This window comes from Gymnogyps californianus, chromosome 10 (genome assembly GCF_018139145.2).
Source record: "Gymnogyps californianus isolate 813 chromosome 10, ASM1813914v2, whole genome shotgun sequence".
Taxonomy (NCBI): domain Eukaryota; kingdom Metazoa; phylum Chordata; class Aves; order Accipitriformes; family Cathartidae; genus Gymnogyps; species Gymnogyps californianus.
The window spans coordinates 27,086,752-27,104,184 of NC_059480.1; the positions used below are offsets into that span (position 1 = coordinate 27,086,752).

The window sequence follows — 17,433 nt, forward strand, 5'->3', positions numbered from 1 at the left end:
GTTTTCAGCTAGTTCTTCGATGAGCCCGTGTGGCTGCTTGAGCACAAAGGAGATGGATGAGGCCGCCTTTGTGATAGATGCAGGCTGGCCTAAGTTGTGAAACTGCTAGCTGGGTTAGAAGTGGAAGCAGGGGATAAGGAAGGTAATTCACAAACCAAACAATCTGCAGAAACAAGGGTATGTAGGACTCTGGTACTGTCAGCAGGCAGGATGAGCACAATTGGCAGGGATCTGTCCACCTGTAAGTAAGGGTAAGGTCATGATTTAAAGCATGGTTTTGACAGAGCAAGCAACTTTTAAAACCTGGTGACTTCAACTAAGTCACTAACTTTCTGTCGCTAAGTCACTAACTTTCTGGCTTGAAAGGATTAAACTGTAAGGTGGTAGAACGTAAAGGGGGAATTTCCCTAGTTTACCCCAAACTCCTATAAAACTAACAATGTAAGATGTACCGATTATTTACGTAGCAAAGTAGGAAAATAACTACTAGCACTAGCTCTGGATTGGTCATATTTTATCTCATTCCAAGCGTAACAAAAAAAAATATACCTTGCACCTGCAGTCTTGTACTGTCCTCTTTGAGCTATTCCTGGGAATAGTTTGGGCATGTGAATAAACCAAATGAATGCTGTTAGCAAAACTTCTACTGTGGGACACATGGAATAGTCAAATGGAATGTATAATGAAAGAACACAGCTTGAGAAAGAAAGATGCCATGTTTGGACTATGTATTTGCAAAACAAATATGTAAAATACTCTCTCAATCCTACTGTAACATTACTAATATGCAGAATTGCCCCAGCACGGAAATAAAGCCAGAGTAAGAAGTCCATGCTGTTTTTATTAACTATTTTAGGTTCCACAAATCTAAGACAAACCTAAACTGGAATTGGTTATTTAAAGAACCGTATCTATTATTTTGGAATTAATTTTAGAATTAAATTCTCTCTAATTCTAGAATTAAGCAAGTATTTGGACTTACACTTTTTTCCCCTCACTTTGCTACTTGTCCTGGTTTCAGCTGGAACAGAGTTAATTCTCTTCTTAGTAGCTGCTACAGTCTGTGTTTTGGATTTAGTGTGAGAATGATGTTGATAACACACTGATGTTGTAGTTGTTGCTAAGTAGTGCTTATCTTAAGAATTTTCAGTTTCCCATGCTCTGCCAGCAAGCAGGTGCACAAGGAGCTGGGAGGGAGCATGGCCAGGAGAGCTGACCCGAACTAGCCAAAGGGGTATTCCATACCATGGAACGTCCTGCCCAGTATATAAACGAGAGGGATTTGGCTGTGGAGGGGCAGATCACTCCTCAGGCATTGGTCAGCAGGTGGTGAGCAATTGCATTATGCATCACTGGTTTTTTTCCTTGGGTTTTATTTCTCTCTTTTTTTTGTTATATTCCTTTTCATTACTATTATTATTATATTTTTATTTTATTGTTAGTATTATATTTTATTTTACTTCAGTTATTAAACTACTCTTAACCTACAAGTTTTACTTTTTGGTTTTTTTGACTCTTCTCCCCATCCCACTGGGAGGGAGGAGGAGTGAGCGAGCGGCTGCATGGTGCTTAGTTGCTGGCTGGGGTCAAACCATGACGCTACTGCATCTCTTCTGGAAAGGACCTTACCTTCTTTTAGAAGAACGCTTTTAAGACATCTAAGTCCTGTTCTCAAGTCTGGAAGGACCTAATGTTTTTCCAAACGATGTTTTTTAAGGAAGGATTTGTTTTTCAACATCTTAAGTCCCTTTTATGGAAACATAAGAATTTTACTGAAATTTTCTAATTCATAAGGTTTTCTGGATAAATCTCTTGCTGTGTGGTGTTTGGATAGTTGCGTGAGCAGGCCTCGTGAGGCAATGGGTGTAGTCAGTATCTCTGGGAATTGCTCTTCCCTATGTCAGTTAGCCTTTTCCTTTATTCACGGGAAACTTCTTTTTCATGTTGTCTTCCCTGTTTTGAAGGAATATTTCTCTTCCATTTTGGAGTCAGCTGTCTTTTGTATGATAAGGAGACTCTGTGACATTTGAGCTTGTATCTGCTTGTTTGGGAGAAACAAAACCTCTATTTGGAGGTCAGTTTCTTTGTGGATGAAGTCGACACCTTCCTCTGCTTGGGGTTCAGCTGCTTCTTGCTTGAAGGGCAGATATTCCTCTCTCTGGGGTTCAGTTCCGCCCTGGAGGAAGGAGGCACATGTCGCCTTGAGTAGTCCAGTCTCTCCTTGCAGTGAGGAAGGAAAGCCATGCGTGTTGCTTGTGCCATCCTGCTCATCTATGGGGCAGGGGTTTGTCTCTTGCCGTTTGATCCTGGCAAGGCAAAGGACCACAGCAGGTTCGATCTGTGCCAAGGCAGTGCAGCTCCAGCTGGTTGCGAGGGCGCAAGCAAGGATACAGAAGCAGCAGCTTGAACCAACGGCCAAGGAGAGGCTGTGCAGTGCAGAGGTTGTGCCTTGTCAGTGCCCAGAGACCGGAGCTTGTGGCCGCTGCGGTGGCAGCGAACAGGGCAGCCGAGCCGTGCAGGAGGAAGGCGGCCGTTCTGCCCTGCCTCAGCCCCAGGAAGCTGAGCAGCAAGGCCCCGCGGCTGCTGAGGACGGCTAGCAAGGCAGCAGAGAGCTACCGAGTTCGTGAGGATGAGTCCTGCATGGCCCAGGAGTGGGCAGTGAGAAGGGGTGTCGCTGTGATTTAAGGACCCAGGCCGTCCCTAGCATAAAGCGGGTCGATGCACCTCGGACCACAACCCAGCTAGGGTAAGCTGTAGCCATGCACGTGATCCTGAGGGAGAAGCACTGGGCTACAGCTGCCTCCAGGCTGCCCCTTCACCACCTTTTGCCTTTCATCGCCATAAGGCAGTGCAGATGCTTGGAGCTCGTCGCTGCTTCCATGGAGCTGTGCTGGAGTTGTTCAGGGAAGCGTGGAGCAGCTCCTGGCCCCCAACACCGGGCTCCTTCTTCCTGAGCCTCTGGGCAGCCTCGCCTCAGCCGGGACAGGGTGGTGGACCAGGCAGGCTGTGCTGGGTTAACCCATCCAGAAGTGCTGTGTTCAAAAAGGGAGAGAAGCAATTAGCCCTGCTGAGGGCAACTTGGTGTGCCCTGAGACAAAAACATAACTATATGCCCAGGAATATATATATATATATTATATATATTTATATAATCCCACGCCCTGCATCAGGCCCGTTCAGAAACAAATGCTCTCCCAAGTACTACAGCTACTGGTTAATAGGTCAAATCCCACATGACATTCCTATTAAAAAGCATGCAGATAGATGTCACTAAAATATTTTTCTGTGTCCCCCCCACCCCATCATCGAGAGAAAATCAGGTATGTTTTTAATCCCTCCTCTTCCCCTGCCCATTTTGGTAGCAAAAATAACAATTTTATCAACCTACCCTCCATGGGGACTATGTTGAAAGCCAGCATATGCAGAGGCATGATCATAAGGAACTTGTATTAGAAACTGTAATTAGATTCAGGTAGCAAAAGTGATCAACAGCCAACAGATTTTTTTGTAACAAAAATCAGCGTGTTGAAAAACATAGGGTTTTTTTAGAAAACTTGTTTGTTTTGAGCAAGTTGCACTTAAATTGCAGCATCTGTCCTGCCACAAGTGGAACTATGGTAGTAGAAAGCACTATGTCAACTTGTTAAGGTTGAAAAGTTGAAAAACTTGATAGCATACAAAAAATTTCAATTAAAATTGTTAAATATTCAAAATGAAAGTGGTGTAACTGACATCAAAAGATACGAATGTAAGGCTGGTGTCATAACAGCTTCACACAAAAAAGACCAATTACAGCTTGATGTAGTAACCTCTGTGCCTATCAGCTAAACTGTGATGGTTAGTTTGTTAGAGCATGAGGGTTTTTATTATTTGAAACATAATTCCAGATGTTTCCCAGGTATTTGTATAAGGTCCTTTAAGTACCGGTTTTAAGACAGATGCTTAGGAAACTTTTGAATGATGATGTATTGTGATTTACATTACAACATTAAATAAATTTCATTTCGCTTTCAAATTCACTGTAAATGTAACATCTGAGAATAACTTTACAGTTTTAGTTTAGTGTAGCTCGATGAACTGTAAATAAATGTACATAAAATGTACATATGTAAATGTACATTTACAAAAATTAAATAATTGTAAATAAAGTACTGGAGTATGAGAAAAGTCTACACAACACTGGGTACTTTAACTGATAAAATCTTGAGATTTACCAGTGTCACAGATGTCAGTAAAACACCATCAGTAACCATAGTCCTAATCCATTTGCGTTCTACTGCAATCTTGGTTTTTGCTCAGCAAAGAGAAGATAAGCTCTATATTCTTCATTATAATCGCCCAATTTTAATGTATGGCAGTAGCAGTTTTGCTTCACTTAAAATACCTTGACTGTCTTCAGTAGCCAAAGTAGGTAAACATGCTTAAATTGAAACTGAACATTACCACTTACACTTATTTTTTTTATTTCTGTGATTAGTAGTTGGCAGAAGGTCTGTTCCTGCTCCCCCTGAAGCAGATGCCAGAAGTTTTTATGTCTCTCGGTTTCCAGCTTCAGGGTGAATATCTCCTCAAATTGTGACGAAGAATCGGTTTGGGAAGACATTGGTTACAGTAACCGCACAAAAGAGCAGAAAAGAAAGCACAGCTCTATACCAACGTGTTTCCACTTTAATTTCACTACTGATGATGGCATCGAGTGTATCATTCCTGACGAGCAATTTTCCTCTTTTCTCACCATGTCTCTGTCTTTCCCTCTACCTTGAAAATTCAGTCAAGTGTACGATACACAAACCCTCGGTTCTTTGAGCTCCAGCTGGATTCCTAATCGCGCCAGAGAAACAGGTAGGTGGGGGACGAGAAGGGCAAGCGCCGTCCGTCCGCAGAGGTGCGGGAGTGGCGGCTCCCTCCCGCCCTTAAGCTCGGTCCCTCCGTCCGTACCGTCGGCACCGCTTTGTTTAATTTCACCGTTTCGGGTGGGAGTACCCGGGTGAATTTCCGAGGCCGCGCTGCCCTCCGGACCCCGAGCGGCCGGTCCCGCCGGGAGCCGAGCTCCGGGAGCCGCCCGCCGCGGGGAGGCGCCTGCCGGGGCGGCCGTTAACGGTCGCCCGCCCGGTTTGAAGGCGGCGCCCCGCCCCGCCGCCCGTTTACTTTCGAACGGAGCGGCCGTTGGTGTGTCCCCCCCCCGCGCATGCGCGGCTCGGCGGCGCTGTGGAGAGCGGCGGGGCGCGGGCCCGGCGGTTTGAAGGTGGCGGCGGCGGCGGCCTCGCCGTGCGGAGCCCGCCGGTTTCCCGTTAGGAAGGCAGGGTAGCGGCTCTCTGCCGGCCGTGGGGAGCGGTGCGCGGCGGAGGGAGCGGCGGAGGGAGCGCCCAGGTAGGTTTACGGGGTGGGTGCCTCGCAGGGAGCGCGGCGGTGGGAGCGGGGCAGCCCGTATCCCCCGGGGCTCCGGTTGTACACCCGCGCTGCGCTCCGCGCCGGGAGGTGTTTTGTGAGGGCTTGACCTGGCGTCGGAGCTCTCACGGCCTCTCCGGTGCGCGGCCTGAGGTGAAATCGCCCTGCAAGCGGAGCAGTGTCCGGAACGACCGCTTTCCCCTCCTTCTTCCAGTCAGCCTTCTCCAGCCTTCGCGGCTGGGTAGTGCTCGGGCTGCCAGCAGCCTGCCCCGCTGCCACCCCCTGAGGCGGCCCGGAGACGTCTCTGTTCTCAGGCGGTGCTCAGGTGTCACGTACCCGACCGCTACTTTCATTGTCTTTAAGCACGTTTCTATCTTTGTAACCTCAGCAAGTTTCTGGTGTTAGTGTTGATCCCTTTTTCTAGTCATTAATACAGACACGGTTCCCATCATTAGTGGTTGCCGAATTGTCTGTGGGAGCTGGCAGAGGGTCTGCAGCAGGCAGGAGCTCTGCAGGTGACAGGTAAAGGTGGTATCTTCCTTCTCGCTCCGCTGCCTAATACTAAGAGGCAAATGACAGATGAATGCTCAAGACCAGAAGCTTTGGCAGATGTCAAGAGATGAGGGATGGAGAGCGAGTCTCGGCAATGGAATACGAGCATGGAAAGGATAGAGTGGTGTATTTGGGTTTTTTGAATGTGGTAACTGTGTAAGCTTGTTGTAGTAGCAGACAAGGAGCCGGTGGAGGGATATACAGAAGGGAACTGTCAGGTCAGCTTGATCAGGAAACTAGACAGACTTCTCAGCTGTGTTCATCTCCTTTCAGATCATTAAAAAAAACCCCAAAAACCAGTGTAAAAATCTGGGATAGTGGTGTAGTAGCTGTGGTAGGAAGAGGGACTAGGGGCAGAACCTCCCTGGTTGAGAATTGCTCTCAGTTGGGCGTGGGATATTTGTGGTGTGGAGTAAAGCAGTACAGCTGAAATGGGCTGGAATGGAAAGGTTTAAGGTCTAGCTGTTGATTCTGATTTCTGGTGCCTGGCCTGTCGTTAAAACCAGCAAACCTGGCAGTTGTATAGCAGGCTCCATTCCTTTTGATGCACCGACAAATACCGGAGCTGCACCTCGGCCTTCTGGTTTTTTTAAAAAGTTCTGTCACCCTTTACCATGAAGGTGACTTATAAATGGAAAACACTGCCCATAATGTCATTTAATCTCTTATTTTTGCACAACATAAACTTGAGCTTCTATGCTAGTGCTACAGGAGGACTTCATGGACCACTATGGGATGGGGAGACAGCATTTCTGCTGTGGATTTAGTTTTAAGTGCAGTACGGTATTGAAAGTCAAGTCGAGTGTTACAGTGTCCTTCAGGAGAGAGCAGATGCTGTTTTCTTTCCTGGCAGTGGCGTGAAGGAGGAGCGGGGGGCCTGGCAGCCCTGACTCCGAGGGAGGGTCTGCCTTAAGTGCCCCTTGTAACTCTTGGTATGGGCTGTTGCAACTGTTATACAATGCCAGATTCACCTTTTAAAATCCTCCAGAGTAGAATGGGGTGTATCGGCTTGTTACAGCTGGCTTTTGCTATGAAGCAGTTAGTTATTTATCTACCTAAGCACTGACATACACTGTATTCCAGATATAATTGTTTCTAAACAACGTCTTGCATAATTAGCTGGATGAGCAGTGTCCTAATTGCTAGGTAAGGAACACAGTGTTATTAAAGAATACACTACATTACTTTGATCTGCTTAACTGGAAGCTTTGGCAGATAAACAGTGATATAGGTATGCTGTATTACATGTTTTTACCTTGTCTACAGTTTCGCTAATTGGAAGAGGATAAAATCACAGCCACTTAGTAGGCCTTCTATTGCTGGAAGATTTCTGAAACTCACTGTGTTACTGGCACAATTACACTTTTGAATTTTTAAAATACCTTCTAGTTTGTAATTTGCTTATACTGAGTGACTCTTAAGATAAATATGTGTATACACACACACCTATTTGCTACCACAGTTGTTTGGATCATTTAAGGAAAAGTCTCTGCTCTGGAAAGGAAAGCATTTACCAGCTTTCTGCTACTTTTTTCTTTTTCCCACCCCTGGAAAACATTTTTTCTTTCTGTTTGCTTAACTCTGTGATGTTGGGTCTTCTCTGTCTTTTTTCGTTGGTGTTCCCAGTCTCTCTGTTTCTGATAGCCATCTACTGATTTATTTCCACTGTTGTTCATGTGTAGACTATTTCCTCCACGCTGCTGCCAGTGCAGGATGAAACTCAATTTCAGGATTTCTACCTTTTGCTTCCCTGGTACAACTCTGGAGTGGTTGTCTAGAACAAATTAAAAAAAACAGAGAGTGCCTATAGCAAACATCAACATTAGCATTCCAAATACTGTTTTGAAATTGATGAATAATAAATAAAAAAAATCAAGTGCCATTGCCTCTGGAGGTGCCTGGGAGGCCGTGGCGGCGGCAGGGGCTGGAGTGGGGTGCCCCACGCAGCCCCACGCACCCTTGGCCCGTGCCTGGAGCTGAAAGCAAAAGCCTCTGTCCTAGCGCTGCCGGCCTGGCTTTCCCAAGCTGCTCGCTAGCAGGCAACTGCTGTCACTCTTTAAATTTCTCAGTTGCCTGGGCAACAGAGCGGTATGTTTCTGTGGAAATGGGAATTTCAGTCCCTCTGGCTAGCGGCTGCGAGGGTTATGAAACGGCCCTGAAGCGAGCGCAGGCCTCCAGGCTGGCTGCCTTGTCGCTGCGTTCACCTCCGCAGGCTTGGGGCAAGGCGCCTCGGTTTGCTGCGGGGGGGGGGGGGGGGCACTGCCTGGTTGGCGGGGGTTACTCCTACAGAGTTTGAGGTGATTCATAATAGAGTTAAGAAAAATTTTGTAAAGTTGCTCCTTCCTTTTTACGGTAGCAAGCAACTACTTTGCAGTTAAAACAATTTTTTGAAGATTAATTTTATCTTGCCCTTTACGTAGATCAAATAAGCTAGATGTGTTCTGTATAAAGAAAATTTCCCTCCTGTAACAGTTCATTTGAAGAGAACTACAGCCCTAGATTTAGGAAAAAAATAGTGATTTTAAACATGGAGATTTTTTTTTAAACTATATTCATTCCATATATAGAAGAGAAAATAATGAATGAGCGTACCTACCAAGGATTCTTTCTTTTCTAACCATGAGCAAAAACTTAACTGATGTTTTTTCTTCTGTTTAAGTGGAAGTGACATTCCTAAGATTCATAATAACTTTATAAAAATAAAACCTTTAAATGTATTTCCTATGGGAATTAATTCTCAAAGAATAATTTATCTAGACAGTGGACTGGATTTGTTGTTCAGCTTCCCTTCATTACTGACACATTTCTTTAGTTTCAGTGTCTGGAACATCACTTAAAAATGTGTAATTATTAACATATAGACCTAAAGAACCTAGTGTTGCCGCAGGGGCTAATTGGAAAAGCTGGAAAATAAAGGTCTGTGGCTTCCCAGTAAAAAGATAAGTACTTCATGGTCTTTAGTAAGAGCAGTGCAGTACAGAAGTAGATTTAGTGTCAAAGTGTTGTGAACGGCTTTTGCTAAACGTCTGTAGTACTTGGTATTAATTCCCTTTAACTAGGAGAATACACTAGTTAGTTATAAGTGGTAACACGCTTTATCACTCTTCTTTTAAAGGGTCGTTCTTAAGAATTATGCCGCATTAGTAGATTTTCTTTCAACTGTTGTCAAGATCTCTTTACAAAGTGGAGTTCAAATAAGCGAAGCAACGTTTTGTATTAATTAGCTGAAAAAATTGACCTGAAGTTTGTTGGACAGACTTTTTTTTTTTAATTACTTTTTTTTAAAATCGGAATTAATCAAAATGTGTTTTCAATATAAGGTTGGCTTACTCAATAACATACGAATACCTCTTTGAATTGAACTGGATGTTTTGGGTGACAATGGCCATTAGATTTTTTTTTTATTATTATTATTATTGTTATTCAGTCTTGTTTTACAAGGCAGGAGAGTCTGATCAGACTTGCAGAGTTTAACGCTTTCACTTTTGGGTGTAACAGCCTATCTCAATAAAGTGCGATAAGCCACGCTTATTTCTGTACAACCAGAATAGGTTTCTCTGTTCAGAGCTGATTTAACTCTCAAAGAACCGGGGTCTGAGTATTTAGCTTCTGACTTCCATCAGCATAGCTCTGTGCCTTTTGCAGGAACAATGCTGCTTAATTTATTTATTGTAAATTGTTTATTAGTTAGTGAGGAATTTAATCCTTGTGGTTTTCATTATTCCAAATGCAATTTAAGGTTTTATTTTCAAAGAAGAGTATAATTAATGATTCAATTCCTTTTAAGTAGATTCACTTAAAATCAATGGAACTTCGTTAATCTCAGCGTCAATGAGAAATGCTGATAGATCAATGCAAAAATATATTACTGCATTAAAAAGATTGAGAGCACATCTGAATAAAATAGTCTCCTTAAATACATCTCATAGGTAGTTATCTTCCTGACTGAATCAAACAAAGGTTCAGCAGCACTTCGTGCAGCTGCGTTAGCTCCACTGCATGCTCTTGTTTTCAGATTTAGAGTTAGACCCTAAATTGAGAGTCTTTGATACTAAATGCTTGGACAATTTCTTTTTGCAGTGTAGCGAAGTCTACAGAGTTGACTAGAACTGATGAAGGGGACAGGAAAATGTGACACAAAGATGAGGAAAGTTCGTACTAATTTCCCCATTTTTTTAACAGAATGAAAAAAGGAATTAGGATTTATTATGAAAACTGGCATTAGAGTTATTGTTATTTGTGACTTTACAGTGTGATTTCACTAAGCTGGCAAAGAAAAACAAGGCAACATTACAAAGGATGGAAAACGAAAGTTAGTTTTTTTAGTTTTGTCCTTAAAGTAACCCAGGAATAACACCACAAGTCTAATTACTGTTAGTGGTATTGTATTTAAGGGCAACTGAGTTAGACTCTCGTTTGTGCTAGAACCTAGAGATAGCTTTTAGTAAATTTGACTGCTTAATGCTCTAATGACGATCTATATTACAAAAGTAACATTTGAAAAAAGTTAGGGAAGAAAAAAAAGTTTCTGTACTTATTGTTCTATTCTCATGTTGAAAATGTTACTCATAGTGGGAGAAAATTTTCATAATTCTTAGGTTATTTAGAAACTCTAGTTCTAACTTTTATCATTCTCTTCTGCTGTTTCCCACTGTAAAAAAAAAATCTAGGGGCAGATTGCTGCTTTTCCTAGCTTTTTAAGGCAGAAGTTGGATATGGGTGAACACTGTCTAGTCACTTACATCATAAGTGCGGATCATAATTTGCTGAAATCTTTGAACCATTGCTCGCTTTCATTCTTCTTTTTGTCCTCCCCCCCCCCCCCCCCGCCCCAAGCAATAAACTGCCAATGTAGGTTAGGTTACTGGTCATTAAATGTCATGTTGAGGCGCTTAGGTTAATAAAATGATTTTAAATGAGTTGGTTGTAAAAAGAGGTTAAACCGTTTTTTCTTTCTGTTTTTCTTTTGTAGGACATGCATCACTTCGAGGAAGAATTAACGTGCTCCATTTGCTATAGCATATTTGAAGATCCACGCGTTCTGCCCTGTTCCCATACGTTTTGTAGGAATTGTCTGGAAGGTGTGATTCAGCTGTCAAGCAACTTTTCCATTTGGAGACCCCTGCGAGTTCCTCTGAAGTGTCCTAACTGTAGGAGTATTGTTGAAATTCCTGCTGCTGGTACTGAATCGTTGCCTATCAACTTTGCACTGAAAGCCATTATTGAAAAATACCAGCAGGAAGATCACTCTGATGTTGCAACCTGCAGCGAACACTATAGGCAACCGCTGAACGTTTACTGTCTTTTGGATAGAAAACTGGTGTGTGGCCATTGCCTTACAATAGGAAAACACAACGGTCATCCAATAGATGACCTCCAAAGTGCCTACATAAAAGAAAAGGAGTCTTCTGGAAAACTTCTCGAGCAGCTAACTGATAAACACTGGACTGAGGTATGTTTGCTTATTGAAAAGCTGAAAGAACAGAAGTCCCAGTGTGAAAGCATTGTTCAGGACGATAAAAAAGCAGTGGTACAGTATTTTAAGAAACTTAGCGATACCTTGGAGCACAAAAAACAAGCTCTGCTGACTGCACTGGATGAAATTAACGCATGCATTTTGGAAGAATATGAGCCTCTCATTGAGAAGTTGAAAAAAATAAGGGAAGAACAGCTTGAATTAATGTCACTGAATACATCTATTCAAAAAGAAGAGTCCCCACTTATTTTTCTGGAGAAGGTGGATCATCTGCATCAACGTATAAAAGCTTTGAGACAGAAGCAACTACCGGATGTTAAACCTGTGGAGATTTATCCGAGGGTTGGGCACCTGTTGAAAGATGTGTTGTCTAAAACTGAAATCGGTCAGATCAACAAGATCCTCACCCCAAACATAAAACTGATTCCAAAAAGGAAGTTACACAGCAAAGGCAGTGGAAATGAAGGAAGAGAATCTAAAGAACTCCTCCAGGCTGTAAATCCTTTAGCAGTCCTGCTTCTTTTTATAATAATAGCGGTAACTGTGTTTTCATTTCACAAACCAGTATCATCAGTTGTAATTGAAGCTACTCCTGCTTATATCTCTGAATTCTTGCTGCTTATTTATCAAGATTTCCGCACCCATTTGCAGAATATAGTGGATGTGCTGTGCCATACATTTAATTTACTGATGGAGTTTTTAGGGAGAATTGTTTCTCTTTGACTATTGCAATGATTAGATTAAAAGTTAGTGTAGGAATCCACAGGATTTTTTTTTAATTTCTACTTAAAAGCTGGATTGTTAAAGCTCTACACTTTTCCTTTCTATTTCCATATCCTTCCTTTTTCTGTATTGTATAGATTTCCTCTTGGCTAACTCTTAGTTAACTGGGAAGATTTGCAACAAAAAGGCTTCCTCTTCCGTTCACCCAGTACGGTAGGTTGGTACGTGTTTCTTTAAACTGGAAGCTAGTCAGAAACAATGTCTGCCTAAGAAAGCTATGATCAGGTTACAAATTGTGATCTGGAGTCCTGTTTGTAAAAACTCCTTAAACATCTACTATCTTTTTTTTTTTTGATAACATAATTTTAAATTATTTTTTTAATAAAAGCACTACAGCATTAAAGGTTAAAAAAACCACCTCAGGCTGCAAACTGGCTAGTCCTGGGCGGGTCAGTCACTAGCTCTGGTGTATATAAAACTCCTGGTTTGTGTTTTACTGACCTCTCTCTGAATGTGTTTTAACTGATAGACCTGTGGTCTTTAAAGCATATGTTCATGGCCCTGGGTTTCATTTTGTTTGTTCCTGGTTACTAGTGGATGACATTCTTTCATCTTTTTTCTTTTTTTTTCTTTTTTTAACCTGCTTATAACAACTTTGTGTCTTTCAAATGGGTCTCCGCTTTACAGAGCAGTATCTGTAGGACTTCTGGTGAAATACTGCATACGCTTTTTTAGTGCCAGCTGTGCACAAATCAGGTGTTTGTTTAGTCTGGCAGGGAGCTCTCACTGCTTGCTAAAATGAGCCCTGACTTTTTTACTAAATCATTTAATATGTAGTGAAAATAGATACATACTGTAAAAAGTAGCAAAACTCCCATTGAAGTCAGTGGTATAAGGATTTCAAATGTTGTCAAGAGCTCTTAAAACAACTTGACAACGAATGTAAATTTCTATTCAACTTTTCAGCACAAATAACAGAGATCTTTACCTTGACATAGAGGAAACATGATAGCATTTTATTCTGCAATCAAATGATCACTAACACTGTTCACTGCTTTGGATGAGATGTCCCAGTCTAAACTGTGCTCAGGAGTGAGATCCCCAGTGAAAGCCATTTTTGGCCTTCAGTTATTAACAGGCTGATTACAGTAAGTACTGGGAGTGCAGTTACTGCAGCACTGTAAGAGCAGTTACAACAGCAGAACACAGATGAGCTTACAATTCATGAAAAAACCAAAAATGAGTATTCACCATGTCTAATTGTATTTGACTTGATAAAAATAATAGCGTATTCTAGCATAGCAGTATTCCTTGGCTGTTGTATATTTTTAAATAATAAAAGTTTTAATAGTGATTGAATTCTGAGGCTAGCCTTTAACTACTTGGTATTGTAAACCCTTGTGCAAACCAGAACTTGCCCGTTGCTACCACCAGGCACTAGTGGGGTCCTGCAAAATACCGGTTGCTGCCAGACTTCAGTGAGAGCTGAGAGCAAAGTCAGTCCTCAGATGCGATGCCGATACATTCCTTAAGCCTAACTAAAGATCCTAATAACAATATTGATACCCTAATATTGCTGTATTGATAAAACACTGAGTCTAGCCCAGCAGCTACTGTGCAGCTCCCTTCTCTGCAGCTCGGTGGGTTTGGCTGTTTAGGTTTGGCTGTTTAGGTTTGGCTGTTTAGGTTTGACTGAGGTAGGAGCCAGCAGCGCTTCAGAGGAGCGGGCCTTTGCCTGTGTGGTAGGAGCGGTTTCTATGATTTGTACTTAAGTTTTCTGTAATCTTTTAGAGTTACAAAGGCAAATCCCATTAATACCACGGGTCAGGTTTTGAAACGGTGTTTAGGTGTATCCTGGGACTGCGTAAATGCTGTCGTATTAATTTCCCAAGAAAACTGGGAATTTGGTTTTGTCTTAAGCCCTGCTAGAAGGCTGTCACTTGGCACGTAAGTCTCTCAAAACCTGGTACGAAGTGTTTGTCCACTACCACGTGAGGCTTCTTTTTTGAGTTACCTTCCTGTCTTTTATTTTCCTGACTTTTAAAAACTTACAGAGAGTTTATAATGCAATTTTATTTTTCAAGACTACAGGAATTTATAAAATGCCTTTACCACCGATTGAAACACTTAGTACTTGTACTTATAATGCACTATATATTTTAATAAATTTGCATACAAATAAAATATATTCTTACAGTAGGATTGGCTAACACCTTGATTTCCTTACTGCACAGAACCTCCCCTCTGATCCTAAACAGCACTGACACACGGGGCTGAACTGGTGAGAGGAGACGGAGCAGCAAGTCTCGCCACAGCAGGAATGTGGCTGTTCAGGAGCGCACTGTCTACCTGCTTCATTTTCTTCCAAAAGTGCCCCATTTTTATTTCTTTTTTTTGCAGCGTGAACTGTAGGAAGACTCTCTGAAATGGCATGTCACGAGGTGGGTCAGTGCGGATTTCCTGGTCTTTCGCGTTGCCCACCACAGGCCTGGTTTACTGATTTTTCTGATAGTGAGTTGGTGAATACTGGTGTCTGTCTGAGCTAGCCCGGTAACTGCTGGAGCGCAGCATAGGCATTTTCTGGGAAGTGCTGTAAGCAGCTTCTCATTTTCCTCTTACCCCAACACTCTGTGGGGTCATACAGCTGAGACAAGCGGCTTCAGCCCCGCTCTTCTCTGTCGTCTGTGCTGGATACAAGTCCTGCGGGCTGAGTTCCGTGTAACAGACAGAAACTTTTTCAAGAAAATAAAATCTTTGTGCTGCATTTTAATTAATTGAGGTGTGAGAGGGGTTTGTACCCTGGCAAACCTAGGGTGGGTTTTGAGCTATCCTCTTTTGAAACATTGTGTTAGAAGTGTAATTCTCTTTTTAAGAGATTTTTTTGTTTGTTTTTTTGAGAGGGGAAGTCTGGTTGAAAGAGTGTGTTGAGACCCAGTGGGGGAGGAGACTTCAGCTTGCGGGTATCGGAGCAGCCTGCTGCGAGCAGTGCGGGGTGCTGCGATACCCAGGTGGCCTCTGACAGCCCATGTAATCAGAATATCACGCTTTCAGGAACGTCTCTTGCAAGTGAAAACAATGCATTGTTCCCCTGTTCACCTTCCCCAGCTCCTTAGCCAAGGGATTATCCTGCCCTGCAGCTCCTCTTGCACTTCCACAAAAATTTGAAGACCCGGTCTTAGTGCAAGCTCAGGAGTTATTGTGCTTACCTGTTGCCTGCCCTGCTGCGGCATTCCTTTCTGCTTCTCCAGTTGGGTCATTATTACTCCTCTGCTGCTCTTTAAAAGGGCTGCCTCTCTTGTGCCGGACCTCTTTGTTCTTGGCTGGTCTTGCCCATACATTTATCCTGAAGCTGTACCGCAAGATCTTCTAGCTTCACCTTGAGATGGGAGAACCAAAACTGTGCGCAGCGCTCGTGGCTGGAGCAGGGCTGTGGCAGAGAAGTGTTTCGCAGTTTGATTTTTCTCCTCTCGTATCGTGCTTGTGACTGTTGCCGAGCTGTGGTTTCTGAAAACTGCCCGAATGTAACACTAAGATCTCTTCCCGACAATAATTTAGGCAGTGCCCATACACATCACTTTATTCCATGTACATTAACTTTCACTTGTCAATATTTGGTATAATCTTAACGTTTAACATTACATTGAAGGCATCTCTCTACACGTCGTAGGAAATTATTACAGCACCCCCCCCCTTCAGTTTTCCAGACCAGCTCCATGGTGATGACGGTGCCTTTTAGGACAAGGTGAGGCTTTCACTGGGTTTGGGTCAGTCGTGCAGTATTTAGCTGGGTAACTAACCCCCTCAGGACTATGGCAACAGAAGCAGGATCAGCTAAGCCAGGTTTTGTAAGGTGTGCTTGATGTGAATAATAGCAAGAGGTGGAAATATAAACAAGGACTGAGAGCACAGAGCAGAATGAGCTGGCAGCCTGGGGCTGTTCTTAGCTTTTCTACAGCTGGCCACCTTACTGAACAGCAGCACAGCAGTGACTGAGTTGTTTGTTTGTTTGTTTTTCCAGGAAGCATACCACCAAGAGCCAGAGGCCCTTCTAGTTCAGGGATCAGTACTAGTGCGAGCGTGCCAGATACTGGCCTGACTTTTGGAGTAAAACACACAATTTCAGTTCTTAAAGTACAAAAGAAAATCGGATTCAAAGCAAAACCTGTACACTGAAGTGTTGACAAGATGCTGATGGCAAGGGAGAACTGTCTGTAACAGCCAGGTGAGCAACAGGAGCAGGGTACAGATGTAGTACAGATTTACCTAACCGTACCTCTTCCATGGGAAGAATTTAGCCCTTTGTGACATGACAGTAGAAGCGAGCAGATGGTAATTACTGTGTTAATAAACCCCGAGTGTACAACATGGCCACAGGCTGAGAGAGGGAGGGAGGAGTTGTCCCTGCGGGAGGGGAGAGGAAAATACTGAGGAGCAGCTTCCTCAACTCAACCAATTCATTACAAAATGGCTACAAATGTCCGATTCCCAGACCATGCAGCATAACATACGATATCCTTATAATATACATGTTAACTATTTTGTATACTGACTTTACTTACTGGAACTCATATAATAAAATGTTACAGGACACTCTGACATTTAAAAGCAATTTGCTTACTTTAATACATACAGGAAAAAAACCAGGCATTTAAAACCAAATGCAGAACCCAAGCATGGACATAAAGCTTACCCATGGAATATTAAAATGCAGCTAGATACATAATTTGAGAAATAGCTTTTTTTTTTTAACTCAGTTCGTGTAATTAAGATTATATAGACTGTATAATTAAAAAAATGGAATTTATTGAGGCTGGTTTTATTAACAAGCTCAAATAAACACAAAACTAAAAGAAAACTCAAATACAAAAGTGTATTAGATAGATAAAAGTAAACAGCAGCAACGAGAATGGCAGTTTATTCCACTCTATTTTTGAGCTATACTACACTCAAGAGCGCAGAGTTCAGCCAGTCCTTTGGATGCAATGACTTTGGGGTTTGTTGCCACGCTTTTCGTGGTGTTGTGAGTCTTATAGATTCCAATTAATCTGTCTGCGATCTCAAACATGTTGTTTCGCAGGGAGATGATGATAAACTGTGCGTTTTTTGTTTGCTCCTGAAACAGAAGTGATTTGCGTTAGCCCACAGTATTTCAAAAAGCTCTGTTCTTGTATGATCTCTGTATTCAGGTTTTAAGAACTAAGGAATACATCGCTATAAGTTCTGTCGTTCAACAAATCTGCAGGTGATGAGGCCTCAGAGCTCCTGCTGTCCATAATCGGTACGTGCACAACACG

The 17,433-nt window shown here is 42.7% G+C and overlaps 2 protein-coding genes across 5 annotated transcripts in view; one reads left to right on the top strand and one right to left on the bottom strand.

Annotated features, from left to right (window-relative positions):
* The first annotated feature begins 5,318 nt into the window (after nucleotides 1–5,318).
* TRIM59 (tripartite motif containing 59) lies at nucleotides 5,319–14,577 on the top strand. 2 transcript variants are annotated; one of them, XM_050902858.1, is made up of 3 exons: nucleotides 5,319–5,370; nucleotides 10,913–11,953; nucleotides 14,540–14,577. In XM_050902858.1, exons 2-3 carry the CDS (start codon nucleotides 10,916–10,918, stop codon nucleotides 14,549–14,551), a joined length of 1,050 nt encoding a protein of 349 aa, XP_050758815.1. In that variant the 5' UTR covers nucleotides 5,319–5,370; nucleotides 10,913–10,915; the 3' UTR covers nucleotides 14,552–14,577. The 2 variants fall into 2 exon arrangements, with proteins under 2 accessions (XP_050758815.1, XP_050758814.1); XM_050902857.1 differs by lacking the exon at nucleotides 14,540–14,577 and having other exon boundaries at nucleotides 10,913–14,375.
* Nucleotides 14,578–16,732: 2,155 nt separating this feature from the next.
* Nucleotides 16,733–17,433, bottom strand: part of SMC4 (structural maintenance of chromosomes 4) — a 40,860-nt gene continuing 40,159 nt past the window's right edge. For all 3 annotated transcript variants that reach the window (XM_050902361.1, XM_050902362.1, XM_050902360.1), the window contains exon 24: nucleotides 16,733–17,252. In XM_050902361.1, coding sequence (XP_050758318.1) covers nucleotides 17,064–17,252 — 189 coding nt within the window. In that variant the 3' untranslated portion in view covers nucleotides 16,733–17,063. The remainder of the gene's footprint in view (nucleotides 17,253–17,433) is intronic.